The 18,758-nt window shown below is 42.7% G+C and overlaps 1 protein-coding gene across 1 annotated transcript in view; it reads right to left on the reverse strand.

Moving 5' to 3' along the window:
* The window catches only part of wnt10a (wingless-type MMTV integration site family, member 10a), a gene marked incomplete at its 5' end in the record, with an annotated part of 25,640 nt that extends 12,215 nt beyond the window's left edge, over positions 1-13,425 (reverse strand). The window contains 3 exons of the mRNA XM_079731889.1: positions 4,743-5,116; positions 11,266-11,534; positions 13,361-13,425. Of these exons, the coding sequence (XP_079588015.1) occupies positions 4,743-5,116; positions 11,266-11,534; positions 13,361-13,425 (708 nt within the window). The remainder of the gene's footprint in view (positions 1-4,742; positions 5,117-11,265; positions 11,535-13,360) is intronic.
* Positions 13,426-18,758: the final 5,333 nt, after the last annotated feature.

Here is an 18,758-nt window from a genome sequence, read left to right on the forward strand (position 1 = left end):
CCTCACATCTCATCATTCAAATCATTCACAGTCCCTTTCCTAATAGTACAGACTGCCAGTATTCAATGTTTCAGGAGGAACTTAATAAGAGTAATAAGTAATAAATGTATCTTAATGTGGCTTGAGGGTTTCTGTCTATGTATATGGTAGTATATATATATATATATATATATATATATATATATATATATATATATATATATCCACACATTACCATATATATATATATACACACACAGGCACTGGCTGACATAACATTTGTGTTTGTGATAAAAAGGGGGCTGTATGTGTATCTTATGCACATAAATATCGCCATGATAATATAGTTTTGTGTTTGTTTTGAGTAAATTCCTAACATTATTCAATTTTTGAGATTGCAGGTTATGCAAGGGGAGATCACAGAGGGGCATGCATTCTCTTTGAAGAAGACAGACATGAGCAGGTAGAGTAGGAAAGTACAAGGCCACTTGTTCACTTCAATCTCTCCAAGGTCCTCCAAGGTCACCGCCCGGTGTCTGATTGGGCTGAACCCAGGACTCTCCTAGCCTTGTTCACTGCAAAGATTGTCTCTCCTAAGTTCAGGGCGTCGCTTTGATGCCGCTGAGATGCCTGGGACTAAAACGAGCGAACATGAGGTCAGAGAGGTCATGGAGTTGTTATTTGTTAAACAGGCTAGGCTGTAGCCTTTAGGTTGTAAACCTAGCAAATATTAAGTTACACAGTAAGACCATATGGACCACAGGCTGTTACAGTAGCTATATTAAAATGGAACGTACACAAAGTAGGGAGTGAAGTATGTGTTAATGAAAGTATGTGTCTTCACTGTTTACTACAGTTGACAACAGTAAGCAATTTTTCTTTCAATTATTACCTCTTTCGCACTATTAATCAATGATGGGAGCAGCCATCATTGATTAATACACAGCCAGTCAACTTACTCTTATCCACCTTGGGGCTATACAGTACCCTCGCTTCTTTCTTTGACCATTAACATTCCATTTAGTTTTGAAGTTTCTCCCAGAATATTCCACGTCTCTGAATTTACGATATATATGGCTGTGTGCATAACTACTTCAAATCACTGTGCTTGAGCTATCATCATGACATGTATTTGTAAGGTATTGAAAAACAATTCTTCCACAAAACCGCCCTCTTTAGCATGCATTGTGCCTATGAGTTATGGCTTCCTGCAACACACGGTAAAATAAACTTCACTGTACGTTCTTAGATGTCTTTGTTTCAACCGTCTTTGGCTTCATTGTCTTGTCTTGTGCGTCAGTACTTCAACATAAGACACAGCCCGCCAACTAGCGGCTTTTCTCACATAAAAATCCATCACTGCAGGTGAGGGATTCTTGGCAAAAACAGCAAATCATTAATCATTCTCATTGACTTAGTACAGAACTCTATCGACCTCATTATGTCGGAATGGAAATCGCTTTGAGGGTTTAACTGCATACTATCTGTTCATTGAGTCAATGGCAATACCCAACATTTAACCCACAGGCTTCTACCTGGTTCTGTTTCATTTACAGTTTGCATTCCTGAGTCCTCATAGCTCTCTTCATAGCCCTGATGTACGTATGGGTGAACTAACATCTGAGCTTTAAGATGGAGACCGCTCTTAAGCAGAGGTTTTCCATGGTCGTTTAAGGGATTAGGGGTAGGGGGTGTTTTTATAATGCGGGTCTGTGAAGCCATTTGAGAAATTGGTAAGTGATGATTAGACCACAAAAGAACAACATATTTTGGTCACTTGGTGAACGTTCAAAATGGCATATTTTAAACACTTTTATGAGCAGAGAAACTTAAAAAGTCCTGTATAAACGCTAACTCAACCAAAGTAAAGTTCTACAGTGTCAACTTCCCTCCTGAACTGAGCCTACCAAACTTAAGGTGTGACAGTGCCCTGAGCCTCTAGGCCGGGAGCAGTCGGCCTAGAGTCGCTGGGCTCCGTGCGGCCATCACTCCCTCCACATTCAGTGTTTTGTCTGCATAATCAAGGAAACCAGAAGTAAGCTGATGGAGAGATACAGGCCCAAATTACACAGGAGGAAGCAAAGAACAATGGGCAATTTTGGGCTGCTCCTTGTCTGTGCAGCGCTCTGGTTACTGGGAGCTATCATGGCTTATCTCTGTCTTTTTACATCTCTGTGTCCTCACCCCCAGGGAGGGAGACAGCGGGGAGGCGGGGGTTAGCCTTGGAATTGCTAACTCTTAGGAATTTTGTTTCGGAAATTGAAATAGATTCACATAGTTAGTGTATCAATGAGATGATTCTTATTGATCAACGTACGGCACGGTAGTGGCTCCACCCTCGACCAAAAGGCTCTTCAGAGGGTGGTCAAAACTCCCTTACATAACAGGCAGGGATCCACCAGCCATGCTGGATATCTACTAAAAAAGAAGCCCCGCAAGCCACAGACTGGTCTCTCCACTCGGCTGGTAAACAGTACGGGAGTGTCCAGTCCCACACTAACAGACTCCCAAACAGCTTTTACCTCCAAGCAAAAAGCTTAGATTTATTTATTTAAGTTTATTTTATTATCGCTCGCTTGCTTTCTTTTGTGCACTATCTCTCCATCGCTTTTCTCTTTCCTTTTTATGTTGTCGAGCAGACCTCACAAACCGATAATTTCTCAGTAGGTTACACATCTGACTGCTGTCCATATGATAAATAAATAAACTTGATTTGATTTGTCTCCACAGGCTGCTGTCACTGAGTCACTGTGCAATGCCACCGCAGTGATGCCTGCCGCCGCAGGATGGTGGTACACATAAAGCATTGGCCGGATTCCTATGAAGTCTACCGTATCGGCCGCACTTTGCGATTGCATAAAATATGTTTTTTTGTATGTCTTATGCAACAACGTGTTTCCATGGAATTAGGAAAAACCAACATATACGTATACGATCATGTCAGTAGAAATTCTAAAGATAAAGGTTTCATATCTCTGTCATATCGCCCTGCCCTATTGCTCATTATTAAGCCCACTCCTCACGTATAACAAATCAAGTCACATTCCATGCACCTTTGTGAAGTGTAGACCTCGTTAGTCATTATACTGTACTGGCCTGGCCTGGCTCGGTATGACTCTGCACATAGCCCAGTGCGGCTGGGATTCTCATGTCCAATACAAAATGGCGAGGTGTGTCTTAAACTGATGAAGCATTTGTCTTGAGTCGATAGAAAACACACAGCCTTAATGTAGGTTATTTGTTTTTAAATGATGGCCATCTGTTAAATTAAACATATTAATTTAAAATACATGATATCTATTTGGTTTGTTTCAGGCAAGTTTTAGACGATTTCTTCCAGATTAATCTTGTTTACACGTTCGACAATGTTTCATACATATTTCTCAGAGTCGCACAATGTTGATATTAGGGAAAAACATGTTAAATGTCTAGTTCGAGGTCTTTAGATCGAGGCTACTCTGAAAGAAATTAAGCCTTTTTCATCATATCTCTAAACAAAAATCACTGCCGTGCACTTCTATCTAAACTTTCATTTTAATTAGCCTCAGGTAGTTATAGGAATAAATGATCATTAACAAATCAAGCTACTAGCTTCTGTGTGCATAGATATGCATCTAAGACATAAGAACGCACTGAAATTGTAATTGAATTGGTCTATATCGCTACAAATTGAGAAACAGCTTCTTGCTCTAAACAGCGAGCAGGGCTGACACCTCCCCACCCTGAGGAGGGTCGTTGGCCCGACTCCGGAGACGGTCGATCTCGGGCGCGACCTGGCACAGTGCGGTTTGTTTAAACGGGAGACGAAAAACGCACTTCAGAACAGCAAGGTATGACTCGGTGCGGCCAAAAGTGCCAATGGACAAAGGCTAGTGGGTTATTGCTTTCATTGACACAAACAGGGAAACCCGCGGGGAGGAAAAAGGGATATTTCTGACATTTGTCGAGGGAACCCCATAGGCCCAGAAAAGTTCACTTCCAGGCTTTGGGACTCCTGAGTGATTGGCTCTATTGTGGATCTCGCCAACAAAATCAAAGTGTGTTATTCGTTGTGGGACGTGATCACTGGCCCTCAGGCCCTAAGTACACCCACTCTACAGCTGTTTATCTTCTGTTTTCAGAGCCGTATACAGTGGAAGCTATTGTAAAATCGACAATAGCTCTCTTCACCATCCATCCAGCCAATCATCTAAGTTCCTAACACGCGCATTGCTGATCAATGTGCTATCATACAACTTTCTTGAATCAAATGTTTTTTGTTAGTTTGTTACTTAATTTGGTAAACAACAGCAGTCAACATAAAACGGTGAAGACAATATAATTTGGCCTTTTAAATTTGTCTTAGAACGAGCTGCTGAACCTCATGAAATCCTGTGGATGTGTTTTTTACGACACGAGGGAATGAGTAAAATTTGTTCAGCACAGAAAATAATAAAGGGAGAGTGGAACAAACATTTACAAAAAGGCACAGGCAGACATGTTGAGACACACATGCATAGGCGCGCGCACACACACACACACACACAAAGAATCAAGTGATTTATGTCTGTGCTCACTCGCAAGAAATGCGGGAGCGACAAAATCCTAAGGCCATTTTCGCAGGAACTGTACCTAATAAAACGTCAGTTACGGATGGTGTGCCTACTGTATAATTACAGCCCAGCCCCAGACTAAACAACCCACCCCTCCCTTGACAACAACAAACTACCTTTGGCAGTCTTCTCCCACTCCTGCCCCCCCATCCCCCTACACACTCTTCTTACCTGCCTCCCAACTCTGTTATTGTGCAGCCTCATGCGCGCGTGGATGTCCTTGTAGGTCTCACGGGCGTCCAGGAAGTCCTGCGAGAACTTCTCCCCGAACTCCACGTTGGGGCTGCAGCCGCCCCACTCCCAGGAGTCCTGGGGCCCGGGCAGCTCGGCGGGGAAGTGCTCCATCACCCCGTGCACCATGCCCTTGCCCCGGTGGATAGCCTCCATCTGCAGGTGGTGCAGCTTGATGCGGAAGGCTTCTTCGTCACCGCGCCGCTTGTCATCACAACCGCAAGCCTTCAGCTTGCCCATGGAGCAGGCGTTGGCCACGGCGTGCACCACGCCCGCCGCCGCGATGGCGTAGGCAAAGGCGCTCTCACGGAAGCCTGGGGTGGGGGCAGAGGGATTGAGGGGTTATGGGTGAGAGATGACTGGGTGTAAAAGGGATAATCCAGCGAGGGGCAGTATAGTAGGATAGTCAAGGATTGTTGGGCTCCCAATCTAAAAGGTCTTTGGTTCAAACACAGTCAATCTGCACCTACAGTGGCAATTTGATGGGATGTCCGCAAGTATCTGAATTCACCATAGGTTGTAATGGCAGTATGCTGGAAGATGGTAGACAATGCTGATGGACATGAAATGGGTCAAAACGCGTCTTGAAGTGAGTTGTTTTTTTTCTGTACTGTGTTTTTTCAGTGGAAAACCATGAAAGATATGGTGGTGTATGATAAACATAGCTGCAAAACAAAGCACACATATACACCCAAACTGATAGGTCATGTCATTTGTGGGACCACATCTATATATAATCCATCTCTGTGATGCAGCCTACTTTAAATCCAAAACAAACTGTGGTATTTTCAAGGGGACTACAGTTGTGGTGGTTCTTCCTGTATTTATCCTATATTAACGGCAGAAGTAGCATAAACAACCCCCTCTTCCCTTATAAAAGTTTCCAAATTTAGCTAACTTGGTTCCAAAACCCTAAATCTTGACTCAGTTTAAAAACGGTGGCAGAGGAAAAACTTGACTAACTTATTCCTTTAAAGTCTTTTTGCTTAATTGGCTTTTAAAAACTGGTTCACATGCAGTGTTTCCTACACGTAAAATGATGTTATACAACAGGTTAGTGAAGCAAGTCAGGAACGTACACAGGGCTAGAGTGTGGATTTAGCGAGGAACTTCCAGGACAAAAGTGAAATGAGCAGTTGCCAAACATTTCCGTGCTGCATCTCTGAGGAGCATCTGAAAGTGAGCAGACCTCTCCCATCAGAGGACTCTGTGACATCATGCTCATAAAGAGGCCATGGTCTCCGACCGCCTTCACCACCATGCACAGAGAACAACCAAACCAAAACAGTGTTAGCTGTTTCAAGAATATGTACTGTGTACATATCTGTCTGTACAATAAGACACAATATGATTAGCATTTATCTACAACATTCTCCTTTTTGGCAGTGCTGCTAAAGATTTGACTTTATTTGATTTCTTATTATAAGAGCACAAGCAGAGGTAAGGAATGGATAATGTCAGAGGCAGTCTTCACCTCTATCATGAAGATTCTTGCTGGTCCAAAGCGCTAAGCTAGTTGTGTAGCAGTGCTGGTCTGGGCTGGCTGGGCTCTGTTTGTGGTTAGCGAACATCAAAGCATGGCTGACTCATCGTGTATTTGGAAACCTATTTGTAATGAAATACCCACAGAAGCGTGGCTCTTCTCTACATCTTCTCTACAGTATAATATGTCCCTGGAAGTGATGAAGATTTAATGGCAATGTATCTCTAGCAGGCTGACATTTGGATTACTTTGATGTTTGATGTTAGGTTATTGTTATGTTCGTGTTTCAAACCCCAACGATATGGTTCAGGTTAGGAATACAGAAGCATATGTAAGAAGACAATGTTCAAGTAAATACAAGCTATGCTATCCTTTCATCTTCAGTTGATAATCACATCCCAGTCCTTTTTCAATTATTAAAACACCTATTTTTATCTGTATTAGGACTTCTGTAATTGTGACACGTGGCTGCCGACATGAACACGCACACAGACACACACATGGACACCGGAATACACACGCAAACATCCACACGCACAGGTGCACATACTAGAAAGAAGCCATAAGTACATGGGGAATGGGAAGACATTTCCCTCACTGTGTGTTTCTCATTGGACCTCAGTTCAGTGGGTTTTAGCAGGCGCCCTTCAGCTCCTTAAGGAACAGACACACTGGCAATCGCTTACTGATGGAGAAAATAGGGAAGATTATAATGGAAACTTAAAGAACACATAAGAAGAAACCACTCAGGCTTTATTGCTCACCGCTCGCGGGGGGAAGTGATTCAGGCGGATAAAACGGTTTAAATGCTATTTCTCTTTTTAGCAGGGCCTGATCCAGATTCCTTGGTATTCCTATAGAATTGAAACATCTTCTGTTTTGTTCAATTGCAATATATACATTTCTGAACAACTGTGTTTTGGTATTGGAAATAGTACAAAAACTAGTATAGTACAAAACAAGGAATAATTCCTTCAACTCAAAGATTGGTCCTGGGATATCTTCTCCCCCTAATCCCCAGTGAGCTGAATGCTTCCTGAGGACAGAACGCAGTCGGAGGAGACGTTCCTTTACTTGGACCAGAGGGGGGTATGAAAACACATTGTGACAACACCAGGGATGTCTCAAGAAAATTAATGTTAATGTAATAATACAGCCTTAAACACACATTGACGTTTTTGTCAAAGGTATATTGATTATGTACAATGCACCCCGGGTGCTATTTTTTGTAATATTGTATTTGAACATGTCACTGGCTGTCGTGTCAGGCTTCCCTGGACCTCCTCCATTGTGCTTGTTTCCTCCGTTACCCAGAATGACATTCGCTACCCCCTCTTAACTTCAGGAGGCAACATTCTGTACATTTAGAAATATAGATATTAATCAAATGTAATATTGCTATATGTATAACAGGCTTTTAAGTGAATTGTGAAAGCTATATAGACATTTTGCAGTATTCTATGATACAATAGTATGCCCCGCGGCCGATCAAATTTGACCGTCCTGTTGTGACAACTGCTGCGGGATGAGAAAGCTGGTTATTTGGCTGGGAGAGCCAGCAGCGCTAACTTTAGCTTAGCCGGTGCAGAGTTTCCGGTGCAGTGTGCCTTCACAACAATAGGGCCCCGCCTTGACTACCAATGTATAAAAATAAATATATATTAGAAAAAATCTATATATATTTTATGGATAATTTTTAATTATTATGCAGTAACAAAGTAGAAAACTCTCCTAGGGAAATAAAACATACTTCCATCAGGTATAAAGATAAATAATGCATCAGTAATACTGTTCACAACAATGGTCGTGCCATAAAGCTTTTTGAATGGAATTGAAATGGAATTCCATTCACACACACACACACACACACACACATTTCGGTATGCAGCTATTACAGAGGCTAGCAAGTTTATGCTCAATGTAAAAGCGGTACCCCATGAATTGATTCACGACTGAACTGGGCTATTGAAACCTGGATGGAAGGCCCTATCTGGGCTCCCGCTGCCAGAGCAGACCAAACGGCCCGGGTGAACGCTGACTACCAGGCCGCTTCCTCCTCCAGCAGGCCACTTCCTCAGCAACTGTACAGAGATCACGGCCTTGCCCCAAGCCCACATGGCCCAAGTGCTGAGTTGTTAAATCAAAAATCGATTGACTTAAATAAGGATACATATATATAATGCAAATGTGTGTGTGAGATGTATGTCTATAGGATATTGTGTGTGTGTGTGTGTGTGTGTGTGTGTGTGTGTGTGTGTGTGTGTGTGTGCGTGTGTGTGCCTGTGCGTGTGTGTGCATGTGGATGTATGTGTGATATGTGTGTCTATAGGTTTATATACTTATGTGGCGGTTTGGTGTTCATACTGGTGTGCGTGTGTCAGTGTCTGTGCGGGCTGGAGGGGGTAGGAACGGCACTTATGCTCAGCCCTGAGCCTTATACGAGGAGAGACTGTTTTAGCTCCAGCGTCACTCGGCAGCAGGCCGCGGGATGCCGACCAGCCGGAAGGCCGGGAACAAATCAATCTTACAAATAATTTACCGGTCACGGCACGCCCGGCTGAGCTGATGGCAGAGGAAGTGGCAAAAAGAATGAATGATTCAAAGGAAACTGTCACTTTGTGTTACAGAAACCCACTAAACAGGTTTCTGCTTTTGCCGCCGAGAGTTGGGAAAGTGCTGAGAGCAAATTCACAAGCACTTGCACCGGCAAGAAGAGTAGATGCATTAGAGAAGCCCTGGCGAGGGACAGAGAGCTCAGGCAGATCAAGGAGGAGAAGAGGATGGAAGAGCTTGAGAGAGTGAGAGAGAGAAAGAGAGTGAGAGAGGCACAGAGAGCGATTGAGAGGAGAGAGGGAGAGAGAGGGAGTGAGAGAGAGAGAGAGAGAGAGAGAGAGAGAGAGAGGGAGATAGATCTCTGGCCTGACTGACTTTAGCCTGCTTTTTAATGCAGGCTAAACGGGATTGAACATAAAAGTTCTGCATCAACATGGAGATAAGTGGCCCGAGCCACAGAAGCCCCACCTGTAGTAAAATGAGATATCCAAACAAAGACACCGAGAGGTGGAAGGTACCTGCCACGCTTGGAGTTGTTCATATAATAGCAAAGCGCTGTCTGAGAGAATGTCCATTGATCCCTGTCACAATGGAGCACCCTTCAGAACCCCAGGCCAGCCACCCAATGAGCGCTGAAGACACTGCCGGTGTTGAGGATTTATAGGGCTTAACCTGTCTAAATTGAGTCAAGATTTAAAGTTGAATAACCTGGTAATATCTTTGCTTCAAACCAAATTTCTAAAGAAAAACCTGCTCAATTAAAAAGTAGTAAAAACATTAACACCACTTTCATACACTCACCGCACGCAACGCGAGGACCATGACGTATTAATCTGTGTATTAATCTCTGAGCTATTGTAGGAGTGAACACACTCACAGCAAGTTGTTCAGTTTCTATTTTGTGTTAATATATCAAAGGTTAGGAGTTTCATCACCCGGGGCCAAACAGGGAACCCAGACACCTAACTGCCTCCCTAAATAATGACAAACAGCTTTTAAATGACTCAACTACGCATGAAAGTTGGAAATTAAGTGTGTGGAGAGATAGATAAACATATAAAGATACAGCAGTTGTGTTAAGTAAACCCTACAGATTACGATAAATAAACATTGGGCTGAGTGTGTGGAACATCAGATTAGACAGAGTTCATCGCCGGGTGTGATGTATTCCCACAAGTACATAGTCACCATGGATAATGTTTATGGCTTTTTCCCCGAAATCATGATCTCTCTGCTGCGTTGAAGAAGTACTGACATCATATTGTCACTATGAGGAAATGTAGTTCTCAAATGTGTCCAAATGCTGTAAAACAACCAGCAGACCAACCAAATACCCAAACAAAATATATATCCAATCAAAATAACATAATAATGGATATTCCAAAAAATAGAAGGCTTTGCTGCCTACGTTTGTAATAAAGCAGCAAAAACAACACTGCTCTACACCATCTGTTAGATAAATGTTTTGGAAAGCCAGAGATCATACCAACACAACTATTAAGACCATCAACCCATCTGACAAGACGTCCCACCAACACATCCATTAAGACCATCAACCCTATTGACAAGAGATCCCACAAACACAACCATTAAGACCATAAACTCTTCTGACAAGGGATCTCCAGAATGAGTATTCCTGCTTCCTCGTCTGAACTGAAAGTGAGGTCAGTTTGGCGTTGGGATCACCTGCTGCGTGGTCGGTCCATGTGCTGCCAGTGGGGTCTTCTAAGAACAGCTGTTGTTCACAGTAAATAACCTGAGATGAGTCCATCTGAAGGGTTTTCGCGGCTCTAAAGATCCTCTTTCATCCATTGTGGTCGACTTGAGAAGCTCCGAAAGCACTACAAAGCACTGGGAGGAAACCGATCTGCCCTATAGATTTAGTGGTCTCAAGGTGAGTAAGCGCTTTTGAACTGGGCCGCTCCTTTTGTGTACAGGCCATTAAAGGACTGTGTGGTGGGCTGGGGAGAAAATACTATACTGTACATAGTGCTGTCTTTTATTGTCACCAGGAGTATGCAAGTCATTGGGAGATACCCTTTAAGCATTTTGGCCAGGGGAACAATATGGTTGGATATGTCCTGAAGGGAAACCAAACTCTTTGGAAACCTCCTTGCTGGGGTGTGGTGGACGATATCGTGGGCTGTTTAGGGGGGGCCCTGCTGTTTGCGGTGACATGTAATCTACCTTGACCTATTGAAGGGGCCTTAGTCATGTGAGGGCAAGATGATCAAACATTGTTTACAGCATGCCCACACACTTCGATTTTACTTAGATCGGTAAAAAAATTACTGAAATGAGCAGGGATACTTCTGTCTCATGCTATCTGACCTGCATAACATAATGCATACATTCAGAATACCCAAAACAAAGCTCTGGAAACAGCTTTCCTACCCACCACCATTGTGTGCCAGAGCAAAAACCCACCTCGTTTGAAGACCACGCTGTCATAGGGGATCTTGTTGCGTGTCTCCAGGCTGGAGCAATTCCAGCGGTGACCTCTGAACTGGTGCTGGCACTCGTGGATGGCGATCTGGATGCCCTGGATGGCGGAGGCCGTAACGTCCGGGTTGCGCATGCAGACGTCCTGCTGGCGGCGGTTTAAGCCCGACAGAGTCAGGCACACGGTGTTGGCGTTGAGGATGGGGTCGATGTTGGGCAGCTTCAGGCCCAGGATCTCGTTGGAGTCCACCACCCTGCACGAAGGGGTTGGGAGGAGACACCATTCAGAAATCATTGAAGTGTCTTAGGCTTTACAACTTTGAATTCACAAATCTTTTTTTTTCCTTCTATGTTTCATTTGGTTCTCCCAATTGGCTCAATTTAATTTCAGTTGTGTTGACTCCGGTCATTTAATTTTGCATCTTCTCAAGGGCTTCCAGATGAGATATGCAGAAGCACAGTTTCCTAATGGTCGTCGTTGGTTTAACACGTTCAATAACCTAATGATTGGCAGACAAAGGTCTGCAGAGGATTAACATGGATGTAATGAGTTTAATACAACAAGGTTCCTCGGATGAAACAGCTGCTATTACCACAATGATTGTTTTAATAGCCATTGTTAAAGGTGCAACTGTGTTAATTACATTCCAGATCAGAATTCTAGCAAATTAGCCATGACGCTTAGAGCCAGAGGCGTCTCACCATGCGTGTCTAATCTCAGTGAAATCATAAACACTCTTTATTGATGGCCAATAAACACTACGAATTGAATACAACAGAAGTGCAGCTGCTCTAACCATAGATGATCTCTCAACGGTTTCAAATCCACCACGAGGACCCTCTGAGAGCATGCATTGAGTTTGACTCTGTTGTCGGACAATGTGTTTGATGAAAACAGAACAACACGGTGCTTCTGTAGCACATCAATCACGGCAATAGCAGTCATTGGGCTGTCAACAGTCTCAGAGCTCGGTTATACCTCGTGGAGAAACCCTACTTCACAGACAAAACAGTTACACAGAAAACACTGGCCAGTGGCTGCGCTGATGATGGGTTTAAGCTGGAAAACGTACTTTTGATTGTTGTTGTGCACAACAGCGCACTGACCCACAGAAGATAAACGACCAGACATGCAGATAAACAATCAACACACGCAGAATAGAAGATAAATGCATGTGCATACCTGCACACATGTTCATGTGCGTGCACACAGACAGGCACACACACACACACACACACACACACACACACACACACACACACACACCCACACACACCCACACACACCCACACACACACACACACACACACACACACACACACACACACACACACACACACAATTAAAACATGATTATAACATGCCCTACCATGAATTAACATTTGATTCATTTTCAAGGCTGTGCCGGGACGTTTTGACAGGTATTAAAATGTTAACATTCCTCTCCTTTGTAATTGGGGCTCTGTTCCTACCTGTTGCGATCCCTGCTTTATGAAATACTGGTTGCATCAACTATCTTTTCATGTGAGATTTTTCCAACTTACGGCAACAATCAAGGTGTTATTGACATTTTGTTTCATTCCTAATCGTTTCTGTATTTCTCTCGATACTATTTTTTTTGTCCTTACTTTTTATAAAATGTTCCGTAACCTCTGATGTTTTGATCTTTCTATTAGCAAAGATGACATTTCGTTTTCTGCGTTACTTTTCTGAATATAAATAAATGTGGAATATTCGTTATACATTTATCAGCAGATTTAATGAAATTGCCGCTCTGTAAATCTGCAAAGGTGTGAGGACACCTCATGTTTTCATCTGGCCTTTGCAGATGACAACATGAGGTTTCACCCGACAAACATATACATTCAATATATGATTATGTATTCATATATTCTATGATATAATCCTGAATGATATAAACGGCTCGCCGTGCGTAAAGCAAACCTGATGTGCCCTATTTGTATTAATTATTAATTATTGCTTTGGATAGTTTGAGGAGCGTTTAAAGGAATTTTGGAAAGCTGCAATTCGTTGTATTTGGTTAAAGTGTTCCTTGTACTAAAGTTTCATTCAACTCACCCCTTATCCAAAAGACAAACGACTATCAAAGCGCGCAGAGCCACTCTGATGAAAACCATCTCCATGCTCTGATTTATAGGGTGATTGTTGTTTTAAAAGTTGTGAAAGAAGTGCGAATGATCCGTAATTCAAGTCAAACCACGTCCAATATTCCGTGTTGAAGATGTGCTGTTGGTTTGGTTCGGGGATCAGGTCCACTGGAGTGGAGCGGACGGAGACAGATGCGCTTGGCTCAGCTACGGCGACGGCTGTGATTGGCTGGGGACAGTCATTAAAAAAACACTCCGTATCACACTCTCAAGTTGTGAATGAACCAAAATTGACGAAATGTAAATCAGATCGCTCGCAGGTGCTGCCTCTCTGGCTCTGTCTCCTGAACACATCCGTGCACGTTCCAAAAACTCGGCCAAGATATTTGCATTGGAGTAACATCCGAGAAGGAAGAATTGAGCAGCATTAAGTGTGCTACATGAACACGTGGGCATCAGAGGAGGACGACTTGAGCAGCATTAAGTGTGCTATATGAACACTGGAGCACTAGTGGCGTCCCAGCGCACTGATACCGCTCCAAACTCCTGCATCCAACTTTGCCAGCCCACTTTTTCTGCGCGTCACTCAGGGAGTAGGAGAGCATCGGGGAAAGTCAAGTGCTCTGTGGAGGGGGATAGAGATCACCGGGATAGGGAAGAAACACTTCTGTCTTTGTGTAGGCCTACCGTGTCCATCTAGCCTTTACGCGCTGTGAGGATGCTGGTGTGAAGGACTGGGAACTGTGGCGTAAGAGATGATGTAAAAAAGAAAAAGCGATATTATTATTTTTAGAGAATGACAAAGATTATTCATATGCATTTATATATATATATATATATATATATATACATATATATATATATATATATATATATATATATATATATATATATATATATATATATATATATATATATATATATATATATGCATTTATATTAATATATATATTTTTTAATAATCCCCTTTATATAACTACTTTGAATCCAAAAACATTTTATTTACACCATAAGTCCGTGGATTAACTTGTAAACTCTTGTTGTTGAATTTTGAGCTAAAGTTGCTGGCAGACCAAACCCAACCAATCCGATTGTTTGATATGTTAGTCAACACCTTACGCCTCCCATTTATTTCAAATATGTAGACTCTTTCTTTCTGTCAACTTCAACTTTACCTATCTTTATATACGATATAAACGATATACGATATAAACGATAAAAAAAAATGGCCTACGATAGAGATTTTAATTATATCGCTCTATCGCGATAATGCATGTTGATGACGCAAAATACAATGTTTAATTTTTGGTTTGGTGCAATTCCTTTTCACATTGCAATTTTCGCAACAGTGCCAGAATTCGTCAACAAACCTGCATGTGTGCAAAGAACGTTAATCCATTTGTACCGGCTGCTGTGCGGCGCAACATTGTATGTAGTAGATAGAGTAGTCTTAAAGGTAAACACGCACAGATGCGTGATCCGGTCTGAATGGGTTAAATCATTGGACAAAAAGGTCTGGGGCGTTGTAAAGCGTTAAAGAAAAAGGGGGGGGAAGCACCGGTGAAAGTAAACAATCATGGATATCCAGCGTGATATACATTGATCTGCGGACTGGTCCAACTCCTTCTCCCTCATCCTGACTCGGAATGTGTTAAATGCATCGGCATTTTTAAGTTATGTTTTCCAGCATACTTTTTAATTGCTTTTGTCGGACCTTCGGGTGGTGGCTCAACATGGAGCAAAGAGGAGACGGAATGTCTTTTGGATATCGGACCCAAATATCCAAAAGACGTTCCGTCTCCTCTTTGCTCCATGTTGAGCAACGTCTCCGAGACCACCTCTCCGGCTGGGTCAACCTCCTTTTGATGGTTAAAAATATCACGTAATCGACAAAAATCTTAACAATCAATGATCGATCATCAATTAATCATGCCCATCCCTAATTGTCAGTACAGTGTCTGTTCCTTATCTAGAAAGACACCCGTTTTTCCTGTTCTCTGCATCTTGGGTGGCATTTAAGAACCAAGGACTTAAACTAAGTGTAGTGCCTTTTAGAATGGTTTGCACTAAAGGAAAGAAACCCAATACTAATTTTATTTATCTGCAACATTATGTTGTATGATTACAGTGTTTCACAATAAATGTTCTCGAAATGACATACTATATTTCTCTTTTTTTAAATACATTTAGCAGTTTGGCTTTCCTTAGGGTCTATGTAACCTGTTCTGAAGCGGTTATTTTATGATTTTATATCGTGATATATATCGTTATCGCAAGAGGCTGCATTGTATATCGCAATATAGATTTTAGGCCATATCGCCCATCTCTAGGCTCGTACAGGTTGGTATGGGAGCTATAGACCAGCCTGTCAAAGTATACCGGGACAAGTTAAGTTCCCCTGTTGAGCTGTTCACTTTCCCACTCTCATCCTCCCTTCCCTAATTTCTTTCTCTCTCTCTCTCTCTTTCTCTCTCTCTCTCTCTCTCTCTCTCTCTCTCTCTCTGTCTCTCTCTCTCTCTCTCTTTCTCTTCTCTCTCTCTCTCTCTCTCTCTCTCTCTCTCTCTCTCTCTCTCACTCTCTCTCTCTCTCTCTCTCCCTCTCTCTCTAGTAAACACACATACATGCACAAACATTGTGCCTCTATGGGTGGGATTCATATTTTTGTGTGTGCGTGCGTTGTACATGTGTGTGTGCGTGCGTTGTACATGTTTGTGTGCGTACATGTTTGTGTGCGTACACCCCCCCTAGTGAGTCAGGGACTCCCATCCACCCACCCTCCTCCAGTCAGACAGGGACTCCCATCCACCCACCCTCCTCCAGTCAGACAGGGACCCCCATCCACCCACCCTCCTCCCCCCAGTCAGACAGGGACCCCCATCCACCCACCCTCCTCCAGTCAGACAGGGACCCCCATCCACCCACCCTACTCCCCCCTAGTCAGACTGCCAGGGACTCCCATCCACTCAATAACAACAACTCTCTCCAGATGTTTCTAATAGTATTTTTTCATCCTTATTTATCAGACAAACACTGGTTAGCAATCATGCGGGCTGCTAATAGTGAGCTTGTCTGGAGTTCTTCTTTGATGTGGCCAGCGACTCACTGGTCATAATGTTATGGGCTGTTTCTTTGAGCGGACACCAGAGTGCCCCTGTTTGATTACCTGCCAATCAATTACTTAACACACTGTTTAAGTGTAGTGTAGTTGCTACATGTCTCCCTCTGAGGATGATCTGTGGATTCCTGCAGCTGACTCTGTGTTCCATATGGCTTTAATTCTGATGTCGTCACTGTATTCTACACGAGGTCTGACTTGTGAAGATGTGTTTGAGTCCCTTCAGCCTTGACCCCGGGTGAGTACAGGAGCTCTGCTGATTGTTGCTGTTCCTCCATTTCAGGTCAACAGGGCAATGTGGACAAATCTCTCAGTAAAACTGTCAGGCCGGTTTAGAGTTTGTGAATGTATGCCGTTTAGGGAAAGAGTTTTAAGATATTTTAAATAATGAAAATAAAATTCAAACAAAGTCATGATGAGGGCTTCCGATACTTGAAATTTAAATTCCTAAAGAACAAAAAAAATACAAAACATTGTGAAAAATACGTCTTCTCATGTATTTTTGCTTGTAATGAATGTATTGCATTTGCATGATAGTTGTGTTGTTTCCATATGTGTACGTAATGTGTGGGAAATGGGGAGACACAGAGTCCTGAGTCCTGACACATCTGGATGGAGTCTCTAGACTGCAGGCTCAGCTCTCTCTCTCTCTCTCTCTCTCTCTCTCTCTCTCTCTCTCTCTCTCTCTCTCTCTCTCTCTCTCTCACACACACTCTCTCTCTTGCTCTCTCTGTGTTTCTCTCTATCACTCTCTCTCTCTCTCTCTCTCTCTCTCTCTCTCTCTCTCTCCAGCTCTCTCACTCTCTACAGCTCTCTCTGTCTGTTGCTCTCCAGCCCTCTCTCTATCTTGCTCTCCTTTCTCTCTCTTACTCTTTCTCTTCAGCTCTCTCTCTCTCTCTTTCTCTTCAGCTTTTTCTCTCGCTCTCTCTCTCTCTCTCTCACTCTCTCTCTCTCTCTCTCTCTCTCTCTCTCTCTCGCTCTCTCTCTCTCTCGCTCTCTCTCTCTCTCTCTCCTCAGACCTAGTAATTGTTTTTCATCGATCATTGGGGACGTGTCTCAATTCAGCCCTGCTGTTATCGAATGATGTGAGAAAAATGTCTGCCATGGTCTCAGTTCAACTTCCCTCATTCGCCTAGAGACGTAAGCAAAGCACTGTATCACATTTCCATTTAAATATGACCAGTGGGAATAAATATAATCGTTTACTGAGTCGTCATGATACTTCAGCTCCCATGCCCTTCCCATTTATGCAACATACATTTGTTTAGAAGTTTCCAGTTATAATATGCTTGAGTCTAATTCACTTTGCTCCCTTTTGTATTGTGTTGAGATAGACCCAGTCAAGCTCTGAAGGAACCACCTATGCATATGAGCTCATGCAAGCTTGATCAAATTGCTATTTTTCTAATTCAATTACATTGGAATTTTTGGAGTCTAAGTATCTTTCATTATTTTTTTATTTTCTTCAATTTTGTATGAAAATAAAAATGCCTTCATCCCTTGATACACGAAGGACTTTTGCTCCAAAGTTCAGCTTTGTTGTCGCTTTTGTGAGAAACGGGTTGCTGTGGTAACCGGCACTCCATCACTATAACACTTGTAAACCTCAAGTCTAAGTTATATCAGTGTGAAAAAAGAGAAAGTTAATTACCGCCTCTCGGGTATTTCCGAGACTTTAAAAGGTGTCTCCTTGATCATGTTTTCTCACATGATACAGTAATAGGCTCCTATCCCATGCTCGTGTAAATTCTGTGGGCCCCATGACTTGGTGTCTAAGCTACTGTCGTTGTTTAAAGAGTTGCTGTGTACGATTTAGAGAGCTTCACTAACTACGGTGGTGAGCTTGACGATCGCATGCCTGTCGCACTTTGTTTCTATAATTGATGTCTATGTATAGTTCTATCTATCTTTCTTTATTCCGGTCGTTTTTGTTTTTTTTCTTTCTTTCTTTCTCCCTCCCTTAAACTCTCACCTTTGCTCTCATTTGTAACATAATGACAGATTATTTTGTAATTTATGTCAAGCCGAACTGTAGTGGTCATTCTGTCGTGAGTTTGTTCTTTGTTTCTCTCCCTCTCCCTCCTTAAACTCTCACTTTCTCTTCTTTTGTCAGCTCAAAAACAAGTCCTGAAACAAGGGCCTGATAATATACTGCCACACACCCTGCAGTATATTATCGACAGAAGACGGGTTTGTCACACTCCTTCTCTGCCTGTCTCTCTGAGAGCAGAGTTCAAGAGTTCATATTTCTTGG

The sequence above is a fragment of the Pollachius pollachius genome (assembly GCF_949987615.1).
Source record: "Pollachius pollachius genome assembly, chromosome: 3".
NCBI classification, from domain to species: Eukaryota; Metazoa; Chordata; class Actinopteri; order Gadiformes; family Gadidae; genus Pollachius; species Pollachius pollachius.